Genomic DNA, 19867 nt, shown 5'->3' with positions numbered 1-19867 from the left:
CAGCAGCAGAGCCTGACCCTTTCTGAGCTCATTCTCAGAGGACTCAAATTCCACCTGTGAGAACCCTTGAGTGTGAGGCCACCTGGCTCAGACTTTCTAGGGCTCAGTGACCAAAACAGAGCACAGCCCCTCACCTTCTTCTGGAAGCCCATGGCAGGGATGTTACATCTCACGCCGGCATCTTCCTCGTGGTTGCAGCCCTGAGACTCGGCATTGAATTTGCAGTCTATGATGGACTTCTCATTCCCGGTGCACTCGATTTCGTTGAGGTGGATGGGTCCTATTCCTGCGGGAGGAAAACAAGCATATGCTACTGACAGCTTCCAGAGGAAAGTTTCTGGAATGTGCAAGAAAGTCCTAGACAGGAAGGACGTGTTTGTCCCATCCTCAAACTCTTCCAGCTGCGTCCCATAATCAGCTCAGGCTCCAGGGCTCCTCTCCATGGAGAGAATTGCTTCTTGTCTTGGGATTCACTTCTCCCCTGAAAGCAAATCAAATGTGCCACTAACTTCCTGCACGACCCTGGCCAATGCACTCAGCCTCTCTGAATATTGGTTTTCTTCTGGGATAAAGCGTTGGATGAGAAGACACCTAAGGTCCCTCTTCAACTTTAATACCCTGTGTGTTTTGAACCTGAAGGGGTGACTAGCCCTACAGAATTAGAGTCCCTGCAGGAAAGTGACAGCACGATCAAATTGGATAATTTGAACAGAGTTAGAAAAAGGGATTTTGAAAATAAAGGTAAGGGGTGCCTGGGTGGCTCATTCAGTTGTGTCTGACTTTTTCTTTCTTTCTTTCTTTTTTTTTTTTTTTTAAGTATGTCTGACTCTTGATTTCAGCTCAAGATCTCAGAGTCCCGGAATCGAGCCCTGCACCAGGAGCCATGCTCAGCAGGGAGCCTGCTTGAGGATTCTCTCCCTCTCTCTCTCTTTGTCCCTACCCCACTCATGTGCACACATACTCTCGTGCTCTCTAAACTAAATAAATAAATCTTAAAAAAAAAAAAGAAGATAATAAAGGTATGGACAGAGTGTAGGGAAATCACAAAATCACAACGGGTAGTCCAACACTGAGATGCTAATAACAATGGGACACAGAAACAGCTCCTAGACCTGCAGGAGTGAGGGGGAAGATACATATCCGACCCGGAGAGCAAAGAAGTTGTATGGAAAGGCCACCTGTTAAGAGCCATTACTGGTCCAAGAGGGACACAGCGGCTTGCAGGGACCCTGCAAGGAGAAGAGACACCTGGCCTCCCACCTCTCCCCTGCCTGTCTCCTGCCAATGTTCCCTGCTGCACGCACCTGAGTGTGCCCCCCGGGCACTGGCAGTGTGGACAGGGGAGCTGCTGGGGCAGAGACAGCAAATCATCTGACAAGTGACCAACGGTGAACATGCAGGGAAGCTGCTCTCTTATGCACCCACATAACCACGGGGAGCCCCCCACTGCTGGGGAGAGAGAATTCCTAACCTGACCAACCTCGACTTAGCTCAGCTCACAGGGTTACCTCCCCTCTGTCTAGCCCATCAACGTGGATGGAAGCCCAGTTATCTCTGGGAGCTCTGGGCTGCACTGACTCCCTCTTTGGTCCCCGCCCTGCCTGGGATCACCTCTCTCTCCTGACCCTCACCCACCATCCTCCTCTCGCTCAGGTCCTGCCCCTCAACACTCAGAGACTCACCCCTCATCTGACAGCTGCCCTCCCCTAAGCACCGCGCCCCCCGGCCTGTCACTTTCATCCCCATCAGAGTGAACTTCTTAGAAATGTTGTCCGTTTTGTCCCCTCTATTTCCCCGGCCAGCAGAAGGACCATCTCCCACCTCCTTCTGTGCCAGCCCTCTCCATCCTGGGAAGTCCGGCTCGATGTTCTCAGCAAAGCCCAGAGCTCATCTCCGTATCCCCTCTCCCTCTGTGGTTGACAAGGAATCTGTCACCACACCTGTGTCCTCCCCTAAATTTGGGTGCTCTGCGTTTCTGTCGTCACAACGCTCATCACACCCTGTCTTCTCCCATTTGGACAAATGCAACAGCCTCTAGGCTCTGTCCTGCCTGTTCATTCCAAAGTATTTGCTGCAGGGTAGCCCAAGAGAGCTGTTAATGCCTGTTGAATCAAGTCACTCCCCATCTAAAGTCTCTGGAATGGCTTCTCACTGCATTGAAGGGTAAAATCCACAGTCTCCAGGGGGCCCGTTCGGCACAATGTGGCCTCTCACTTAGCCTTCTGACTCAGCCTGCTCCTCCCATCTCCGCTGTCCCACCACCTCCTCTGGCTGCTTAACTGAGCTTAGCTTTTCCTCTGCATGTATCCTCTGTCCAGCCCATCTTCTTCTCCCCCTCACCAGCTAACTCTCAGCCTTCAGGGCTCGGCTTTGACCACTTTCTTCGAGAAGCCTTTCTGACTCCTGTCTGAGCTGAGCCCCTCTGTTCCGTGTCTGCTTCCCTACTGGGCTGGAGGCCCCATAAGGGCAGACGTCATGTCTGTGTTCCTTCTGTGATCTCCGTTGCAGAGGTTTCCAGAGACACTCGGTATCTAGGCTCACCAAGGCCAAAATTAACATCCAGGAGCAACCTATGTTAGCAAGAGAGAGCCAAGTTTCCCTTCCCTTGGAAATTCACAAATTCACAAATTCAATTCACAAACAATAAGGCTTCCAATTCAATCGATTAAAACACAGTGACTATAGCTGGAAGCATCCGAGGTCTCAGAGCACAGAGGCTGTGACAGTACAGACCCCGAACAGGGTCCTCAAGGCAAGCAGGAGTCCCAGCTCCAGGAATCAGGTGGACACAGAGACGGGCAGCACCCTTGGACCTGAGTGTCCGATGTGGGGCTTGCTTGACGACTGTCAGAAGGATGGCGTGTATTTCTTGAGCACTTACTACGTACGTGCTGGTTCCTGTACTACACACATCGCGTACATGAACTCATCAAGTCATCGCCAGTCAGTACAATGAGGAAACGGGAGGCTGACGATGAAGTAGCGAGCCTGATGGAGGGACCGGGAGGCAAACCAGGCAGTCTGGCTCCACAATGGGATTCTCTCCTGATGAGAAAAGCCCCGTGTGCTGGACGAAAGCAGAAGGTTGCCGTGCAAAAGCGCGGAGCGTTTGGGAGTGCCTGTGTTCTTCATCTGGGGATGCTCTCTTGGCCCCTCCAACACCTCTTTTTGCTGACCTAGCTAGAGGTCCGCCTCCAAGGATCTCAAAGCCTTCCTTGGACCCCACTCTGCCAGACACCAGCTCACTCCCACCTGCAGCTTCTTCTGTCCACACCTCTCCCTGGGAGGCGAGGAGAGACTAGAGGAGGGAGCCTGCATCTCCTTAGGGAGCGACAGGAGCTTTCAGAGCCCTACCTCCCTCATCTGTCAAAGGCCATAATGACATCTCTCTGGCAGGGTGGGGTTGAGAAGGAATGACAGACACCAAGGATGGTCAGTTACCAGTGGCTCAGGAAGCGGTAGAGTATCCGGATCCCATCTCATATCCCGTGGCCCCTCTGAATGCAGGTTCTCTTTGAGGGAGGCTATTTCTAGTTTCCCCCCTTTGACCCGAGCCCCAGGGAACCAGAAACCATTACTGTAAATGTTTGTGGAATAAATGAATTCTCCATTTCAGGGCCCAGCCCAAACAGTCCTCAGTGAACGCTTATGAATCACTGGCCTACGGGACTGGCCCGGGGAGGAAAGGTTTGTACAAGAGCCTAATGTGCTCTAGACTCCAACTAACAACTGGTTGTCTCCTTCCAGCCTCACTTGTATAAATGCCCACAGGGTTCTCAGACACATGGGGATGGGGATCCGGAGGGCGAGCCCCACGTTCCTGAGGTAGACACACTCACGGCACAGAGATGGGAACACCAGTGTTTCTCACTGTTTTCCTGCAACTCCCAGTTCTGCAGGGTGGAAGGCGTCCCTGAAGGCTGCTGGCCTGGGTCTACCGAGGCTTGTAGTGCCTGTGGGCATCCTGACTCCCAGCATTCGCCTGCTCCTGGTTCTGGACTGACCCCTGCATTATTCCTCTTCACGATGCCTTCCCCACCTGCACCTTGGCCCTATTCTTCCCCCAAATATCAAGCCTTGGCCCCGGGATGGGAGGGGGGTACTACAGGCCAGGGCCGAAGCAGAGCACTGGGATAAGCCTAACCCCCTGGAGTGGTGTCACAGACTCTAGACCCACAGTCAACTCTTCAGGTCCCAGTCACATTTTTAAGAGCCCAGTAGAATACAGTACGACATAGCATGGCATTTTGCATGTCGTAGAGGTCAGCACTGTTTCCAGAAACTTCTGTTTCAGCTTTATGTGCATGGCCTGTCCCATCATGTGTATTTCTGCTGTGGGATGTCAGGCAAAGGGCTTTCTAAGCCACTGTTCTAAAGCTGCCCTGACCCACACAGCCACTGACCACACAGAGCAAGTGGACCATGGCCCGTCCACACCGAGATGCTCTCTAAGTATAATGCACAGCTTAGAGTTCAAAGTTTGGTAGGCAAAATGTACACTATCTCATTAATAGCACTGATGGTGATGACATATTGAAATCATAATATTTGGGATATAGTGAACTAAGGGAAATATATTATTAAAATTAATTTTTTTTCTTTTTATTTATTTGGCTCCAAGACAATTTAAAATTACTTCTGTGGCTCCTGCTATATTTCTATTGGACAGCTAAGGGGCAGAGTGCTCAAAATTCTTTACCAAGCATTCACTCAGCTGATCCTACTTATGCAACTGGAATTCATTCATTCATTCATTCATTCATTCATGTGTTCTTCATAAAATGAACAACCTAGAGCACTATGAGTCAGGTACAGACTCAGCATTAGGGATACAGAGGTGAAGGACACAGCCCCTCTCCTCATGCAGCGCTGGGTCTTGGGAGGAGGTGGTCGTGGAAACAGCCAGCTGGAGTCCAGATGTGTGCAGGGGGTCCCAAGGCGCAAAAGCACAGTGTCTGACTCCGACCTGACCTCCAACCTGATGATAAGAGCGGGTCTCAGAGAATCATAGGAGGCTGGAGCCATGACTCCAGTGTAGAATCTGAAACCCCAGGTTTTGCTCAAGGTCACCGAGCAGGGAGGTGGCAAGGCTGGGACTGGGGCTCAGACTGCTGGCCTCTTAGTCCTTGCCTTTCACATCCAAACTATGGGTGTGGTTGCTCAGTCCATCGACCAGAGCCGGGACTGAACTGACTCCATCTGCTCTGTGACTTGACATTGACTGTGGACTTTTCCCTTCCTGCCTACCAGAGTTGACCTGCCCAGAGTGGTGGCAGATCATAAATCACCCAGTGGTTCTTTCACGACAGCATCAAAAATGCCAGCGGTCTCTTCCAGAGTTTGGTAGGTCCCTGGAAACCTGCGGCCGCTCTGGGCAGTGAAGTAACTAGGTCAAATAGCACACGCCCACAATAGATGGAATGCTTATGTCATCCAGTGCTTATTTGTTTCTCAGAATGAGTGGGCTTTGTCCCGCAGGCCTTGGGAAAGCACAGACCAACACATCAGCCAATGGGGGGCCTGGACTGTGGGGGTATTTGCCATCCAGGGGAGCTCCAAAGAGCTCACCATGACTAGGGAGAAGAGGACTGGCCTGCGGTATAACTGAGGCTTCTAGTTGGCACAACGCAACGTCAGAGGCCAGCCTAGATCCCTAACCTTCTGTGCATGCTTAGGAAGCTTGTGGGATTGCAGAATGGGGATTCTGAATGTGCACAGGACTGGGCCATGGTGGACATACCAGGAGAAGCCCAAATCTGAGAGCTAATGACTCGGGTTTCAGATTTTCTCCACCATTCATTATGAAGGCTTGTCCTCTCATGCCTCCAGGCCTCGGCTGTTGGATCAGATGAACTGAGGTCCTCCCCAGCAGGGCATCTCTGATTCCAGGACTCTCTCTCCAGTCCACTGGGCTGTTCCTTCCTCCAGCCTGTGATCAATGACCTCACCACATTCCTCTCTGCGGGGCGATGGCCCTTGTCCGGCAGTATGGAAACATCTCCCCACAGGACAGGATGCCCCACCCTTGTCAGAAAGGGAAGCTGTCTGTCATGTCCTCATGTCACGTTTACATCACTGTTCTCAATGAAATGACCTGCTTGAAAGCCTCTTATACTTTTGTTCTCTGCTTAGATGAAAGATTTGTTCGGGACACTTAATAAGAACCAGGCCCCTTCTCGTTAGCATCACGTGACATCCAGAGCGGGGCATCCTGTTCCCAGTCTCTGGTGGCAGGGAGAGAATGTTTGTGGGGCTATGCTAGAGTGGGAAAGTGAGATGACTTTTGAGATTCTTGTGTGCCTGGGGTGGGCCACGGCCAGAGGAATTCTGAGATCCTGTCCTAGAGGAAGGGCCTGAGAATTCCAGCTTTCTCGGTGGGGCAGTGGAGAGCACTGGGTTGCGAGCTGGGAGACCTCCATTAAAGTCTTCATGGGCTGCTAATAATGTTGTCTGATCTTGGTTACTCACTTCTTTCTCTGGGTCTCAGCTTCCAAATTCATAAAATGGAAGTTCGGGGTTCTAAGTTCCCTTCCAGCTCTGACTACTGGGAGAGGCCTGGCATTCTCGAACAGGGCAGCAGCTGCAGGAGGGAGGAGGCCAAACAGGAAGACCCTGAAAAGCCTGAAGCCAGCCTGCTGGGGCTGGGCTCTCTGTGCCATGCTCCCCATAGAGAGACCCCAGAACGTTTCCCCAGTCCTTACCTTGCCCCAGCTGGGAGCCAGTGATGGCCTCTTTGGCACTCCCGAAGCCCAGTTCTCTGCAGACGACGCTGGCAGACACCAGGTCCCACTTGTCATCACAGACAGTGCCCCATTCTCCGTTCTTGAGCACCTCCACTCGGCCCTCCCCGATGTTGGCACCACCTCTCAACCGCACCAGAGGTTGCTGGAGAGACACACGGTCCTGCTGAGTGCAAAAGCCGAAGCACGTTCTGCAGGCAGGCACTGCCCATCCACCCTCTCTTCTCTGCCGCCCCTCTCCGCAGCGAGGTGCCTGGGCTAGGAGCTGAGCCTGTGCAGGCACCTAACCAAGAAGGTGGGGGACTGAGGCAGTGGACACTGCGCGGGGATGGGGAGCCTGCCGCGTGTCCTCGCGCTGCACTTCCTGCTACCGCTACCTCTGATTCTACCCCAGGTCCAAATCAGCCTGGCTCTTCAAGAGGCAGCCCCACTAGGTGTGCAGAGAGGGTGGGTGCTTACAGCTTATTATTTTTTTTTTATTAACATAGAATATATTATTTGCCCCAGGGGTACAGGTCCATGAATCATCAGGCTTACACAATTCACAGCACTCACCATAGCACATAAACTCCCCAATGTCCATCCCCCCCAGCCACCCCATCCCTACCACCCGCCTCCAGCAACCCTCAGTTTGTTTCCTGAGATTAAGAGTCTTTATGGCTTGACTCCCTCCCCAGTCCTATCTTGTTTTATTTTTTCCCTCCCTACACCCCATGACCCCCCACCCTGCCTCTCAAATTCCTCATACCAGAAAGATCATATGATAGCTGTCTTTCTCTGATTGACTTATTTCGCTCAGCATAATACCCTCTACTTCCATCCATGTTCTTGCAAATGGCAAGATTTCCTTTCTTTTGATGGCTGCATAGTATTCCAGTGTATGTGTGTGTGTGTGTGTGTGTGTGTGTGTGTGTGTGTGTATTGTATAGTATATTGTGTGTGTATTGTGTGTATTGTATACGTATACACACACACACATCTTCTTTATCCATTCATCTGTTGATGGACATCTAGGTTCTTGCCATAGTTTGGCTATTGTGGACATTGCTGCTATAAACATTGGGGTGCCCGTGCCCCTTCAGATCCCTACATTTGAATCTTTAGGGTAAATACCCAGTAGTGTGATTACTGGGTCGTAGGGTAGCTCTATTTTCAACTTTTTGAGGAATCTTCATACTGTTTTCCAGAGTGGCTGCACCAGCTTGCATTCCCACCAACAGTGTAGGAGGGTTCCCCTTTCTCCGCGTCCTCGCCAGCACCTGTCATTTCCTGTCTATTGTTAATTTTAGCTATTCTGACTGGTGTGAGGTGATATCTCACTGTGGTTTTGATTTGTATCTCCCTGATGCCGAGTGATGTGGAGCACTTTTTCATGTGTCTGTTGGCCATGTGGATGTCTGCTTTGCAGAAATGTCTGTTCATGTCCTCTGCCCATTTCTTGATTGGATTATTTGTTCTTTGGGTGTTGAGTTTGATCAGTTCTTTATAGATTTTGGATACTAGCTCTTTATCTGATATGTCATTTGCAAATATCTTCTCCCATTCTGTCAGTTGTCTTTTGGTTTTGTTAACTGTTTCCTTTGCTGTGCAAAAGCTTTTGATCTTGATGAAATCCCAATAGTTCATTTTTGCCCTTGCTTCCCTTGCCTTTGGCATTGTTCCTAGGAAGAAGTTGCTGCGGCTGAGGTCCAAGAGGTTGCTGCCTGTGTTCTCCTCAAGGATTTTGATGGACTCCTGCCTCACATCAGGTCTTTCATCCATTTTGAGTCTATTTTTGTTTGTGGTGTAAGGAAATGGTCCAGTTTCATTCTTCTGGATGTGGCTGTCCAGTTTTCCCAACACTATTTGTTGAAGAGACTGTCTTTTTCCCATTAGACATTTTTCCTGGGTGCTTATGGTTTAAACGCCCCTAAGTGCTCACTGACAGCTTGGAAACCGGGTGGAACACAGGGTTTATTTAATCACATGGGCATAAGAGCCAATTTCCACCAGTGCTCAGACCAGAACCTGCATGTCCATTCTCTAGCCGAGGTTCCCACTCAGCCACATGGCTCCCTCCCACTAGCGGTGCCTTGTGGCTGCCATGGCAGGGCAGGGCGCAGTGATAGCCCCCAGGCTTACAGACCATGGGGACTGCTCTGAGCCAGGCACTAGCCAGAGAAGAGGCACAGGGGTGTGTGCAAACACCCGGAACCTACAAGCTTTAGGGAACAAACCAGATTCTGCCGGCTGCAGTCTGTTTGCCGTGGAGCAGTGCCCTCTCCCTTCCCCCACCAGCCGGCCCAAGCTGTCTAGCTCGGGCAGCTGTAGCTCCCATGTTCTGGAAACTGATCATATGGGCTTGTGGGTGGGAGCAACACATGGGAAGAGGAGGGGGAGGACAGGAGGTGGCTGCTCATTTATGAGGGGGCAGACCCTGTATTCCTCTAGCCTGATGGCGGCAGACTGCCCAAGAACCTCGTCCCAGCCTGGCAGTGACCATGCAGTGTCAGCTGGGCCCGGAGGAAAGAGAGAAACCAAGGGAAAAGGTGATGTAAGACTCACTCCCCCTTTTTTTTCTAAATTCCTTTGGCATGAACTTGATTCCTTTGCTTTAAACCACACAGCAAAAGGAATTCCAAAACAGTAGGGTCTGACCCATGAGAAAAGCTTGGAGGCTCAGGCTGAGGCTGTAGGAAGGATGTGGCCATCACATCGTGTGGCAGGGGCAGGGGGCAAGCGAGGGTGTGTGGGGGATGCGGGCAGGGGTGTGGCACTGTCAGGGGGGCTGTCTATGTTGCCTGGCTGCATGTGTGTGCTGGGGGGGGCTGTGTATTTTGGAGGCCCCCGGGAGACTGAGGCGGTGGAGATGGCTGGCTGCTGGAAGCGTCAGGAAGGCACTCCAAATGGTTGATGGCTGGGCTCACGGTATTCGTTTCATTCTTTTCATTGAAGGCTTTTTCTTTTGTGCGAACACACTGCCCCCCACCTGGGAAGCGGCACCCAACTGGTTTATCTGCCTCCCGCCCAGGCTTCCGTTTTCCTTTGGATGAGTGTTACCACCCCCTTCCCAAGAGCAGGTCCTTAGATGTTGACGAGGAGAGGAGGTGGCAGAGGGGAAAGATGGGAGAGACAGGGAGAGGGAAAGAGACTCAGAGTGAGGTATTTGAGACTGGGAAGGGGCTGCTCCTCCTGTCCCATGGCCTGGATCCAGCTGACACACCGTCTATCCCCATCATGGCCTTTCCCCTTCCTATTACCCGTGACGTGGTCAGAGCTCACCTGCCCGTGTGAGCGTGGAGGTTTTATCTGGCATGGGGAATCGCTCCTTAATAAATGAGCGGCCACCCTTCCTACCCTCCTTCTCCTCCTCCCGTGCTATTGCCACCCCCCAGTCCCCTGTGAGCAGTTTCCAGAACATGCACAACCCAGAGAACCTTTGGTGGACGTAGAAAAAAAGGTAGGGTATGATTTTCAAGGGAAGATAGAGGAGCACACGTCCCCTGTTTGAGAGACTGTGTCTAGACTGCCATGGTGGGGACAGTTCACCTGTCCTAAGAAACCAGACACTCGAAACAGGGCTGTCATTTATGTGAGCAGATGTACTCCGACATATCTTGAACACACTCATACACACACAGTGAACATGTGTGCACATGCACATGCGAGAACACACGTACACATGAACACACATATGTGAACACGTATGTGCACACACAGGTGCTGCTTGCGCACTCAGAAGGTGACTGAGGGCTACGAGTGACACAGACATGAATGGCAGATTTTCCTTGTCTGTCTTGGTGAACACTTTTAAAAATCTTTATCCTTTCTGTTGCAGAACAAAACACGCTCAGAAACACTTGTAGCGGAGTTCAGGTGCTTTTGAGAATTATGCTGACTTTCCCACCACCCCCAACACTCCTGTCCTCTGGGAATTGAGCAGGACTCCCCTGCCCCTGCCTTTTGAGCCTGGCCAGAAGGCAGCGCACAGAGCCCGTGACAGTGGGTAGGAAGTGCTTTCCTCTCCTTGGTATCTGTCCTGCACGTAGAGGATTCTGGTCTCAGAGTGGAGGAGCAATGGTAGAAGGCCAGGTAGGGGTGCTGAGCATTTGGGGCCCTGCGGCACATCACACTCTAGAGGTGGCATCTATGGGCGAGGCCGGCCCGGACAGGGGTCCCACTACATTCCTACCCTGTAGGCAAGTGGTCTGAGCTGGGGCCAGCATTCCTCATTCTTTCCTGGGTGGGGGGGTCCTCCGCTCCCTGGCCTACATCCCGCCCCCCCCCTCAAGGAGCCAGACCTCTGGCCGTGTCCTCACCTCTGGCTTGTAGGCTTTCCGGAATCTCGAGGGCCCGTCAGGGCTGAAGACCTGGCCAGGCACACAGCTCACCACAGCCGGCAGCCCATTCTCACAGGTGACATTCTTCACTGGGTCCAGCAACACCTGCGGGCCGAGCTTGCAGCTGGAGATGTGGGCCTCCGTGCCCGTGCAGTCCATGGAGAACGGCCAGTAGCGCTGTTTCTTCCGGGCGGCAAACATCCTGCGGGGGGCGAGACCGGCTGGCTGACCAGGGCATCATAGCACCCACCCCCACCTCGTTCCTTCCACGACTGGGGAATGGGGACACAGGGCCAGCTGCTATGCTGGCTTCTGGGGATCTGGTGGGGAATGAAACGGGCCACAGTCCATGCACCTGGACCTCAGCCTCGATGAGTGATAGAGCACTCGCTGAGCACCTCAGCCGTGCGGGACACCATGCTGGGCGCTGGGGAGCAGGACCTGGAAGGGCGGACATGGCCTCCTTCCCCCAGGTAGCCTAGGTGCTAGGAGAGGAGAGACTCAGGAGCGAGATAACACTAAAGCCTATAAACACAAAACGCAGGGATTTAAATGAGGTAAGATCCCCGGTCCCAGGAAATCCTCAGTCCCAGGCAAACCAGAATGGTTGCTCACCTAAACGCTTCAGAAAATTTCCACACAGTCGGTTGGGGTTTCTTGCTTGTGTCAACGAGCAGAACGAGCTGAATGTTAAACTCTCTCCCAGTGACACACAAGATCAAAGGTGTGGATCCAATTAGAAGCAACCAACGAGAATAGTCTTAAATCACCCCATGGGCTGAATCAAAGCATAACTTGTTGGAAATGAAAATGGTCATGAAAGTCAGCCACGGACCTTATCAAATATTCACATGGGAGCCAGTGAGGCTGATGGTGTCCATGGAGCATTGCCTAAGGGAAGGTCTTAGCCTGTATTATGCGTAAAGTATTCCTTTTTATGTGTTTCTGGAAGGCAGAATAAAGGTTAAGGTGAGCCAAAGTGTTTTCTAAAACAATAACCAACCGATAAATAAGGAACTGGTCAACAGAAAGGTAACCGTGCCTCAGGTTCCCCCTCTCCACATGAGAAGGGAATGGGATCTCCTTGGTAAGACTGCTTATACCACCTGTGAAGCAATTAAAACCACACACAGGAAGGGCTTCGTCTGTGTCTGTAAAAGCACCGGCAACTATCTCGTTGAAGGAGAAACAACGGCGATACGAGACGGTAGGGCTCCCCAGGGTTGCCGTCCTGAGACACGTTCTCAGGGAGGAGCAGGATTTGAGCTAGGCTCTGAATGACGGTGAGATTTGCAAAGGAAGGTGTCACAGGGCGTCCTCGGTCCTCTCAACGCCGTCCCAGCTCTCTGGGGGTCTGTGTGCTTGTCCCTGCTTGGCAGAACCACACACAGCCAGACAGACCCACAGCATTGCTGCCGGCTGCCCAGGGGAGGGGCCTCCCAGGGCAGGCTGGCCCAGGGCGGGGCAGACCAGGGCGGGGCAGAAGAGGGGGTCCTGTTTCTGCTGGTAGGGGAGGCCTTGGGAGTTTCCACTTTGTTAAGGAGTGAAGGGATGTGAACACGGAGGAAGGTGAAACCCTACAGACACTGCCAATATTTTTTCTTAACCCGAAATTTCGACGGGTAATAGTTCTAGTGTACCTGTGTGCCCAATGACAGAGAATCTTTAAAAAAAGGACTCTCCTGGGAAATTTCCAAGCACTGTGGCCCCTCCCCACTTTGTGCACACGAGGCTGCTGCCTTTGAAATCACAACCTCCAGCTCGTTCCCCATGACACCCCTACCTCGGACTGGAGACCACCCTTGAGGGCTGCCTCCCGCTTGTTCCTCTGGCCACCTCCATGTTAGGTGAGCAAACCCACTCGGGGGAGACCAGCTGAGCAAGGCCTAAAACATCCTCTTACTTCCAGGGTTCAGTGAACAGCGCCCTCACCCAGCAAGAGATGTACTGAGCTCAGTGTAGACTGCAGGGCCTACAGCAAACACAGATCTGCTCTGGTCTTTCCCAGGCAGGCCCTGCTTCTCTCTCACATCAGCTCACAGGAATGCACAGGCCTCCACTACACCGGGCAGCGGTCCCCCCTCCCCCACTCAGTCACTCAGTGAGTCACCAGCTCCAGGGCCAGGTCCCGGGTTGGGGGTGGGGTGCAGACATGAGGCAAGTCCTGGGGAGGACAGCCCGGGCCAGGTCTCCTGTTTGGAGGGTGACTGGAGTGAGGGGCAGCTTTGGGCCCCGGGGGGCAGCCTGCTGGAGAAAGGGGTGTCTAGGCCTATGAACCCTCGGCGGGGTTGTTGCGCCCGAAAATGAAAAGTCCTCCTGGCTCTTCCCCAGCCAAGGGAAAAGCGAGATTTTGTTAGGGATCCTCCCAGCTACTGTGTATGCCTGTTCCAAGGATGAATTCCAGAATTTGGGAAATAACCACAAGATGGGCTCGGGGACCCACTGGGCCCACTGTGAGATGGGCCTGAGCTAAAACTTCATTAATCACCTGACCTTCAGGAGCCCCTCCTCTTACTGGAGAGCCAAAGTGACCAGTGGGTCTACTGGAAGCAGTGTCGTTCAGAGCCTGTGTCTAGTCCTGCTAAAATTCTGGTTATTTCCCCTTCCCCGGTGCACCCTTTGGTAAGAGGCCATTGGTCCCTTTGGGGAAGGCTGGGTAATTGATTAGCTGGGGTCCTTCTTCAAGGGGACCTGGCCTCCCCTTCACTCAAGGGGTCCTGCGTGTAAGCTGGCTCAGGTCTGGGACTTGGGGGAGGGGTGCAACTCTCTGTTTTTATGACTCATGTTTGATTTTTCTTCTCTCTCCTAGAGTTTCTGTCACCTAGAACGAGTAAGAATTCGGTAGGCTTCCTATCCATTGCTTCTAGGAACACCATGACCAACCAGCCCACACCATGGGTCTGTAGGGGTCAAGATGCTGTCATTCGGGAACCACGCTCACCTGGCCTTGGGAGGCTGAGTGCTGTCCCCCGGCCCTTCTGCCCTGGGATCCAGTCACATGCAGCCCCACTCCGCAGTTATGGGGAGGTATGGCCTGTAGAGAAGAGCTCTCCGGGAGTTCTTAAGAACGCCAGGGTTTCCCACACAGATTTATTCCTCAGTCCTAGGGCAAGCGTGTCTTCTGGACCCTCCCAGGGTGGGTGAGAGCTCAGATGACAAGTGCACTCCAATGTTTCAGTCTCTGTAAGTCTTTGAATCCCTTCCTTTGCGTGAAATCAAGGAGACCTGGCATGTCCCTTTCGCTCACCGTGGGCCAAATTTTGGCCCTAGTCTCAGCCAACTAACCATATTGTTAAAGTTTTTCCTAACTCCTGAGAGGCAACATTAGAGGCAGAATATCAGCTTCGTGAGCTCATATCAATAAATTAGCGTCAACACTGGGGTCCTGCTCTAAGAAAAAAAAAAAAAAAAAGATCACAAAATGCTCCTGGCTCCAAGAAAGGGCCTTGAAGCTTCAGTCTGATTAGCTTCAAGGAGCATTCATGGTTCCCCGGGGCCGGAGCAAAAGTCCGCTAATGGCAAAGCAGCTGACTCCACTCCCGGCAACCCAGAGGGCACAAGGACTCTGAGGGACCTGCAGGAACCACCTGGAGGGCAGAGGGTGGCGAGCTGGGAGGCTCTGATGAAGAGCTGTGGCCCTGGCCCTGGGGATGACCGAGGCCCCTCTCTGGCCACCAAACACACCAGCTGGCAGACAGAGCAAAGGGGGCGAGGCCTCAGGCACCGCCCAGGTAAATGTCTAAGGCTGCAAAGCTTCTTCGGACCGAGTGGAGATGGCTAACCCCACTCTAGACAGAATCACTTTGAGAACGATTTTCTTCCCAGGGTGAAGGGCGTCCCTGGAACTGACGCACGTCAGCAACAGCAGGGACAGGGACAGGCTGCGGCAAGGGCTGGGGAAGGAGGCTGCTGGAAGGCGCAGACTCGGGGACCATGCAGGGTGACCCTCACTCGGCTCCTAGGCCTCTGCTGTCCATAGCCTCTCAGCACAGCTCCCAGACCCCTGTCCCTAGGCCAGCCCTGCCCAGCTCCTAGACTAAACAGCCGCCCCCCGTGGTGGGGCCCTGTGCCCTGTAGCCAGGCCCTGCCTTTGGGGTCGAGTAGAGCAGGAGCCTGGGGCTGGAGGGGGCAATAGCTGTGTGGAGAACACACCTGGACTCCCCAGTGTCCTGGACTCTGTAACCCCCAGTGCCCTGATCTGCAGGCCTGCATCTCCTTCTCTGTGGACTGAGGACTCGGACCAGGTGATGTCTGAGGCTGCTGCATGCCCTGGGAGTCCCCGTTCGTCACTAACAGCTTCCTCTAGCCAGCTGCCATCACGGTCCCAACAGCACCACTGAGGCAGAAACTTCCCAGTGTGCCTTTCTGTCTGGGGACCCAGCTGTCCGCTGAGTCTCAGAGGCTAACAGGAAACACGGCTACAAGCTTTAGTGCCCACCCTCCTGCCCTCTCTGGCTAGGGTTGGGAATCAGCAGCGTCCTTAATCATCTCCCAACTTGGCTGAGAACACCACCCTCCGCTGTGGCCTTGGATGCCTCCCAGCCCTTGGGGCCTCTTCCTGTCCCAGTTTGAACAGGGAAGCCAGACACAGGGGTGGGAGGAGCGAGAAGACAGCTTCCAACCAGGCCCTTGAGAGGATCGCTTGGGGCACAGCCGCCAAACGCAGATCTGAGACCCCTCCTCGAAAGCAGGAAGGGGACTCAGGACCATCCTCAGCTAGGGAGACGGCTTTCAAATGCTCTCTGTACAAGGCATGTGCAGCCTGGCCTTGGTCTGATGGCAGCCTTCCCACTAGGACTGGGCTGGGGGCTGTGGTGGGGCCAGCCAGGGGAGGGGTTTGCTTTTCTTGGCTCCAGTGGGTCGGAAAAGCTGAGAAGGTGTCCCCAGGGAAGGAGCTGACCAGCTGTCGGGAGCTGGCCAGAGACTCAGAGGCCTGAGACCACTCCGCCTCCCAGCTGCCCTGGGCTACCAGGAAGCTCTGGGCCTTATCTTGGCTTGCGGGGGGCGGGGAGGGGGGCGGAGGGTGGGAATCGACACTGCAATCATCCACAGGGGTGTTGTGAGCCTTCCTGGCTGCCCACGCTCACCCCAGTGGCCGACTGGGGCTCTAACCAAAGGCACGGGGCCAAGCCCACGGAGTGATGCAGCCTGCCCTGACCCCAGGGATCTGGAAGTAGAGCTTGGCTTGGAACCCACGTCTTGTGACTTCGAAATTCCCTGCCCTTGGTTTGAAAGGAGAGAGGCAGTGTTGTGAGTCCACACTCTCTAGGAGGGCAGACCCGGAAGCTGGAGACCTGTGTTCGGACCTTAGTTCCTACTTTCTTTGACCCGGAAACAGCCCCCTACTTCCTGGTGCTGTGAGGGTTCGGGGCTAGGAGCAGAGCCCATCCCACAGATGGTCAGAAACAGACCGTCATTACCATTAGTAATAAACAGACCTCATTAATAATGAGGAAGACCCCACTGTCAACCAAGGTACTCCAGTGGCAAGCCTGTCAGGGGGCCGAATCCCTTCACAGGACACCCCTCGGGGCAGGTTACTCTGAGTCTCCTTGGTATCTCACCTCTCTGCCCCCCAGGGAGATGCTAACTTTGGAAACCATACCAGCACTGTAAGGTTTAACCAGGATGGGTGTAACTGAGTCAAATCAACCATTTTTTAATTTCCTGACAGTTGCTGAAAGGCCCAGATTATCCTCTCAATAATCACTTGCTGAGGAAAAGTGGACATGTCCCCTGAAGCTGGCATTGCCCCGCTCCTGGCCTGGCTAGTACTGTCCTCGTTCAACCCCTGTTGTCACTGTGAGGACCGTCTATCCCGACTGGCGGAATTTCTCCAGGCTCGAGCACCTTGAACTTCATCTCTGCTCTCACCGACCTTCATCACACTTTGGGGGGGTATGTGTCTCCCACAGGACAGGAGTTTCTCAAGGGCAGGCTTGGCGGAGGGTCACGGGTTGGCCTGCCACGACGTACGGCAGGAAGGACTCTCCTTTGTGTGTGTGTGTGGGGGGTGCCCTTACTTGTACACTTTGGTGTTGTACGTCTTCTCCCCGGGGAAGCCGAACATGCCACAGACCACTCGGGAATTCTTGGCTGTCCAGTGCTTGTCGCAGATCTGCTTCCAGGTCTTTCCGTCCTTCACCTCCACATAGCCCTCTGTCACAGGCATGCGCCTGCGGTAGGCCGACAGGATGGCTCGGATCCGGATGTCCTCCACCTGGATGTTTAGGTTCTGGAAGGGACAAGGCACAGAAGCAGAGGAGTTACTTGCCTGGTCTGGCCACGGAGAGGTGGCGGTCGGCAGGGCCCTCTGGCCTCAGGTCCTGCAGGGCGGTGGGGGTTGGGGCGGGGTGGAGGGAGGGCAGGCGGGGCCCAGGAGCAGTCAGAGAAGAGGCCCCCAGGACCCCAGCAGCTTCTCCTACAGCCTCCAAAAAGCCCAGACAGCACAACGCGGCAGCCTCCATCCCTGGGTTCTCAAAATAAATGTGGAACAGAAAACGTGTTCTCTTTGAATTCTCAAGTTATATATTAAAAACAATTGGGATTTTGTATGTTGTATTTTACTCCAAAGCATGTCTGTGCGCGCATGTGTGCCTGTACGTGTGGGTCTCCCCACTAAGCTTTCAGTAAAATTGGCACTGAGCTGCAAGGTCCCTGCCTCATGCCTATCCCAGAGGCCCAAGGATTTGATAGAAGGACAGGGGCCTGGGGGAGGGCAAGCTGGATGAAAGGAATGGGGGGTTACCCGGAGTTAGTAGTTCCTATGCTCACCCAATCTGTCCCCAAACACTACAGGAGCTCCCTCCTGAATCTCTCTGTTCCAGCCCCTCCAATTTCTGCCCCTGTCCTATGGGACCACTACCAGCTCTTGCAAGGCTCCCTGGGTCCCTGCCTCCATCTCCCTCTTCCACCAGAGATGGCTACAGGGCCAGCCACCAGAGGTCTTTCTAAAAGAGTGATCTTGTCTCTTGACTATATAATAAAGCCCAGATTACTTAGGGAGGTGGCCACAGCCGGTCATGACTGACGCGCCCTGTGCCTCCAGTCCCTTCACGGTCCCCAGCCCCAAAACTATACTCAGGTCTGGTTAACTGCAATATAATAACATCTGTGTCCACCTGTGAGACCCACAAGGAGAGTTCTATGTGCATTCTCTTACGTAATCCTCAACGAACAGAAGAGGGTGGTTCGGAGCTCTTGCCATCCTGTCTTCCAGGTAAGAGAACTGCCTGACTCTAATTACTCCGGAGAACCACCTGGAGGCAGGGAGCGCAGGGTGAGGAGCCCTCTGAGCCGGGCCAGGGAGAGAGGCAGGGGGCCGCCCAGCACAAGATCCTGGCAACCCAAGTGCCTGAGCCCCTGTCCAGCCAGAATGCAAATGAACCATGAGCTTGAACAGAACCATTATTTGGGTGCCCTGGGATTCACATCTCCTCACTCCAGCTTCAGGGTGTAAAGCCAGGCCCCGCTTCAGCAGCCCCGCAAGGCAGTGGAAAGTCTGTGGGCTGGGAGTGATGGCATTTGGCTCTGGTTCCCTTCCACGCAGAGAAGGAAAGCGCCAGGGGCAGGACAGTGTTTGCCAACTTAGATCCTGGATCATTTACAGCCTCCATTCAGGCCACGGGACCTGTGCCACCAAGACACGTGGGACAGGGGTGAGCCAAGAAAGGGTCTGAGCTCCAGACCGGCCTGTGCACCAGCCCCCTCCTGTCTCTTCCCACCCCAGGAGGCGGGGCTAGAATGGCCAGAAGGAAAGTTCCTGCTGAGGCACCCGCCCTGGGACTACACGGGGCAGGCGGCTGGGGCCACCTTAATTAAATTCCGATCCTTCTCCCCTTTATTAAATTCCGACCCTCCTCCCACTACGCAACTCCCCACCCCCCACCCCCTGCCAGCTGCCATGGGGCAGCAGTGTAGGCTCACTGAGCAGAGATGTGAAAGTGACCCTCGGTACCCCAGCTACCAGCGTGGGACAGGGGACGCAGCAGACCCACCCATGTTCCCTCGTCTCGGTGCAAGGTGGCATCTCTTCCGCAGAAATATGACAGTGACGTGGGGGAGCCAGGTGGGCTCAAGGATGTGGGAAGTGAGGTTTAGAGAGAGAATGTTGCTAGAGCAAGGCGTCCTTGTCCTTGTTCTTCCACCGACTCACTGCCTCTGTGTGTGTGTGATATGGTGTCTGTGTGGGTCTGTGTGTCTGCACGTGGGAGTGTGAGTCTGTCTGTGCACCTGTGCAGTGCAGGAGAGGTCTAGAGGGACTTGTTCTCTCCAAAGCCTTAGAAAAGTGGTCAGGATCGTTCCTTCAAAACGGAATGTCTTCTCTCTTCTCATGGAAGCATTGCTTTCTCATTCCGTCAGGCTCAGATTCACCTCAGTCATTCATTTATTCATTTATTCGTTCACTCATTCAAGAAAATACACTCTCTCCCCACTTGATGGACTTTGAAGGCTTCCTCCCTCTGGCCCCAAACACTGGGCCCTGTCTCTTCTCTGAATAACAAAACCCGCAAGGGCCCTCACTTATCAAACACCAACAGATTCATTACAGGGCGGGTTCTGGGCTCGCTCCATTCGCATGACAGCCCACGAGCAGGCCGATGGTACGCCCATGTTCCAGATGGAAAATGAGAAAATTTGGTGAGGTTTCACAACTTCTCCAAATGCACACAGCCAGTAAGTAGGTAAACAAGGGTGAACACTGAGTTCAAACTCCAAGCCTGTGCTCCAGCCTTGGACTGCTGGTCTCTACCCTCCCACTCACACCCTGTCCAGTGCGAGGTACTGAGTTGACCCACACAGGGCAGG

The 19867-nt window shown here is 53.7% G+C and overlaps 1 protein-coding gene across 3 annotated transcripts in view; it reads right to left on the bottom strand.

Moving 5' to 3' along the window:
• LOXL2 (lysyl oxidase like 2) overlaps positions 1-19867 on the bottom strand; it is an 87509-nt gene that overhangs the window by 22148 nt on the left and 45494 nt on the right. The window contains exons 4-7 of one of the 3 annotated variants that reach the window (XM_059178117.1): positions 17083-17294; positions 11039-11261; positions 6702-6906; positions 135-286 (exon numbers count right to left, since the gene is read on the bottom strand). In XM_059178117.1, the coding sequence (XP_059034100.1) occupies positions 135-286; positions 6702-6906; positions 11039-11261; positions 17083-17294 (792 nt within the window). The remainder of the gene's footprint in view (positions 1-134; positions 287-6701; positions 6907-11038; positions 11262-17082; positions 17295-19867) is intronic. The other 2 variants (XM_059178123.1, XM_059178129.1) reach the window with 2 other exon arrangements.

This window comes from Mustela lutreola, chromosome 1 (genome assembly GCF_030435805.1).
Source record: "Mustela lutreola isolate mMusLut2 chromosome 1, mMusLut2.pri, whole genome shotgun sequence".
NCBI lineage: Eukaryota > Metazoa > Chordata > Mammalia > Carnivora > Mustelidae > Mustela > Mustela lutreola.
This window is presented reverse-complemented; position numbering and strand designations above follow the sequence as displayed.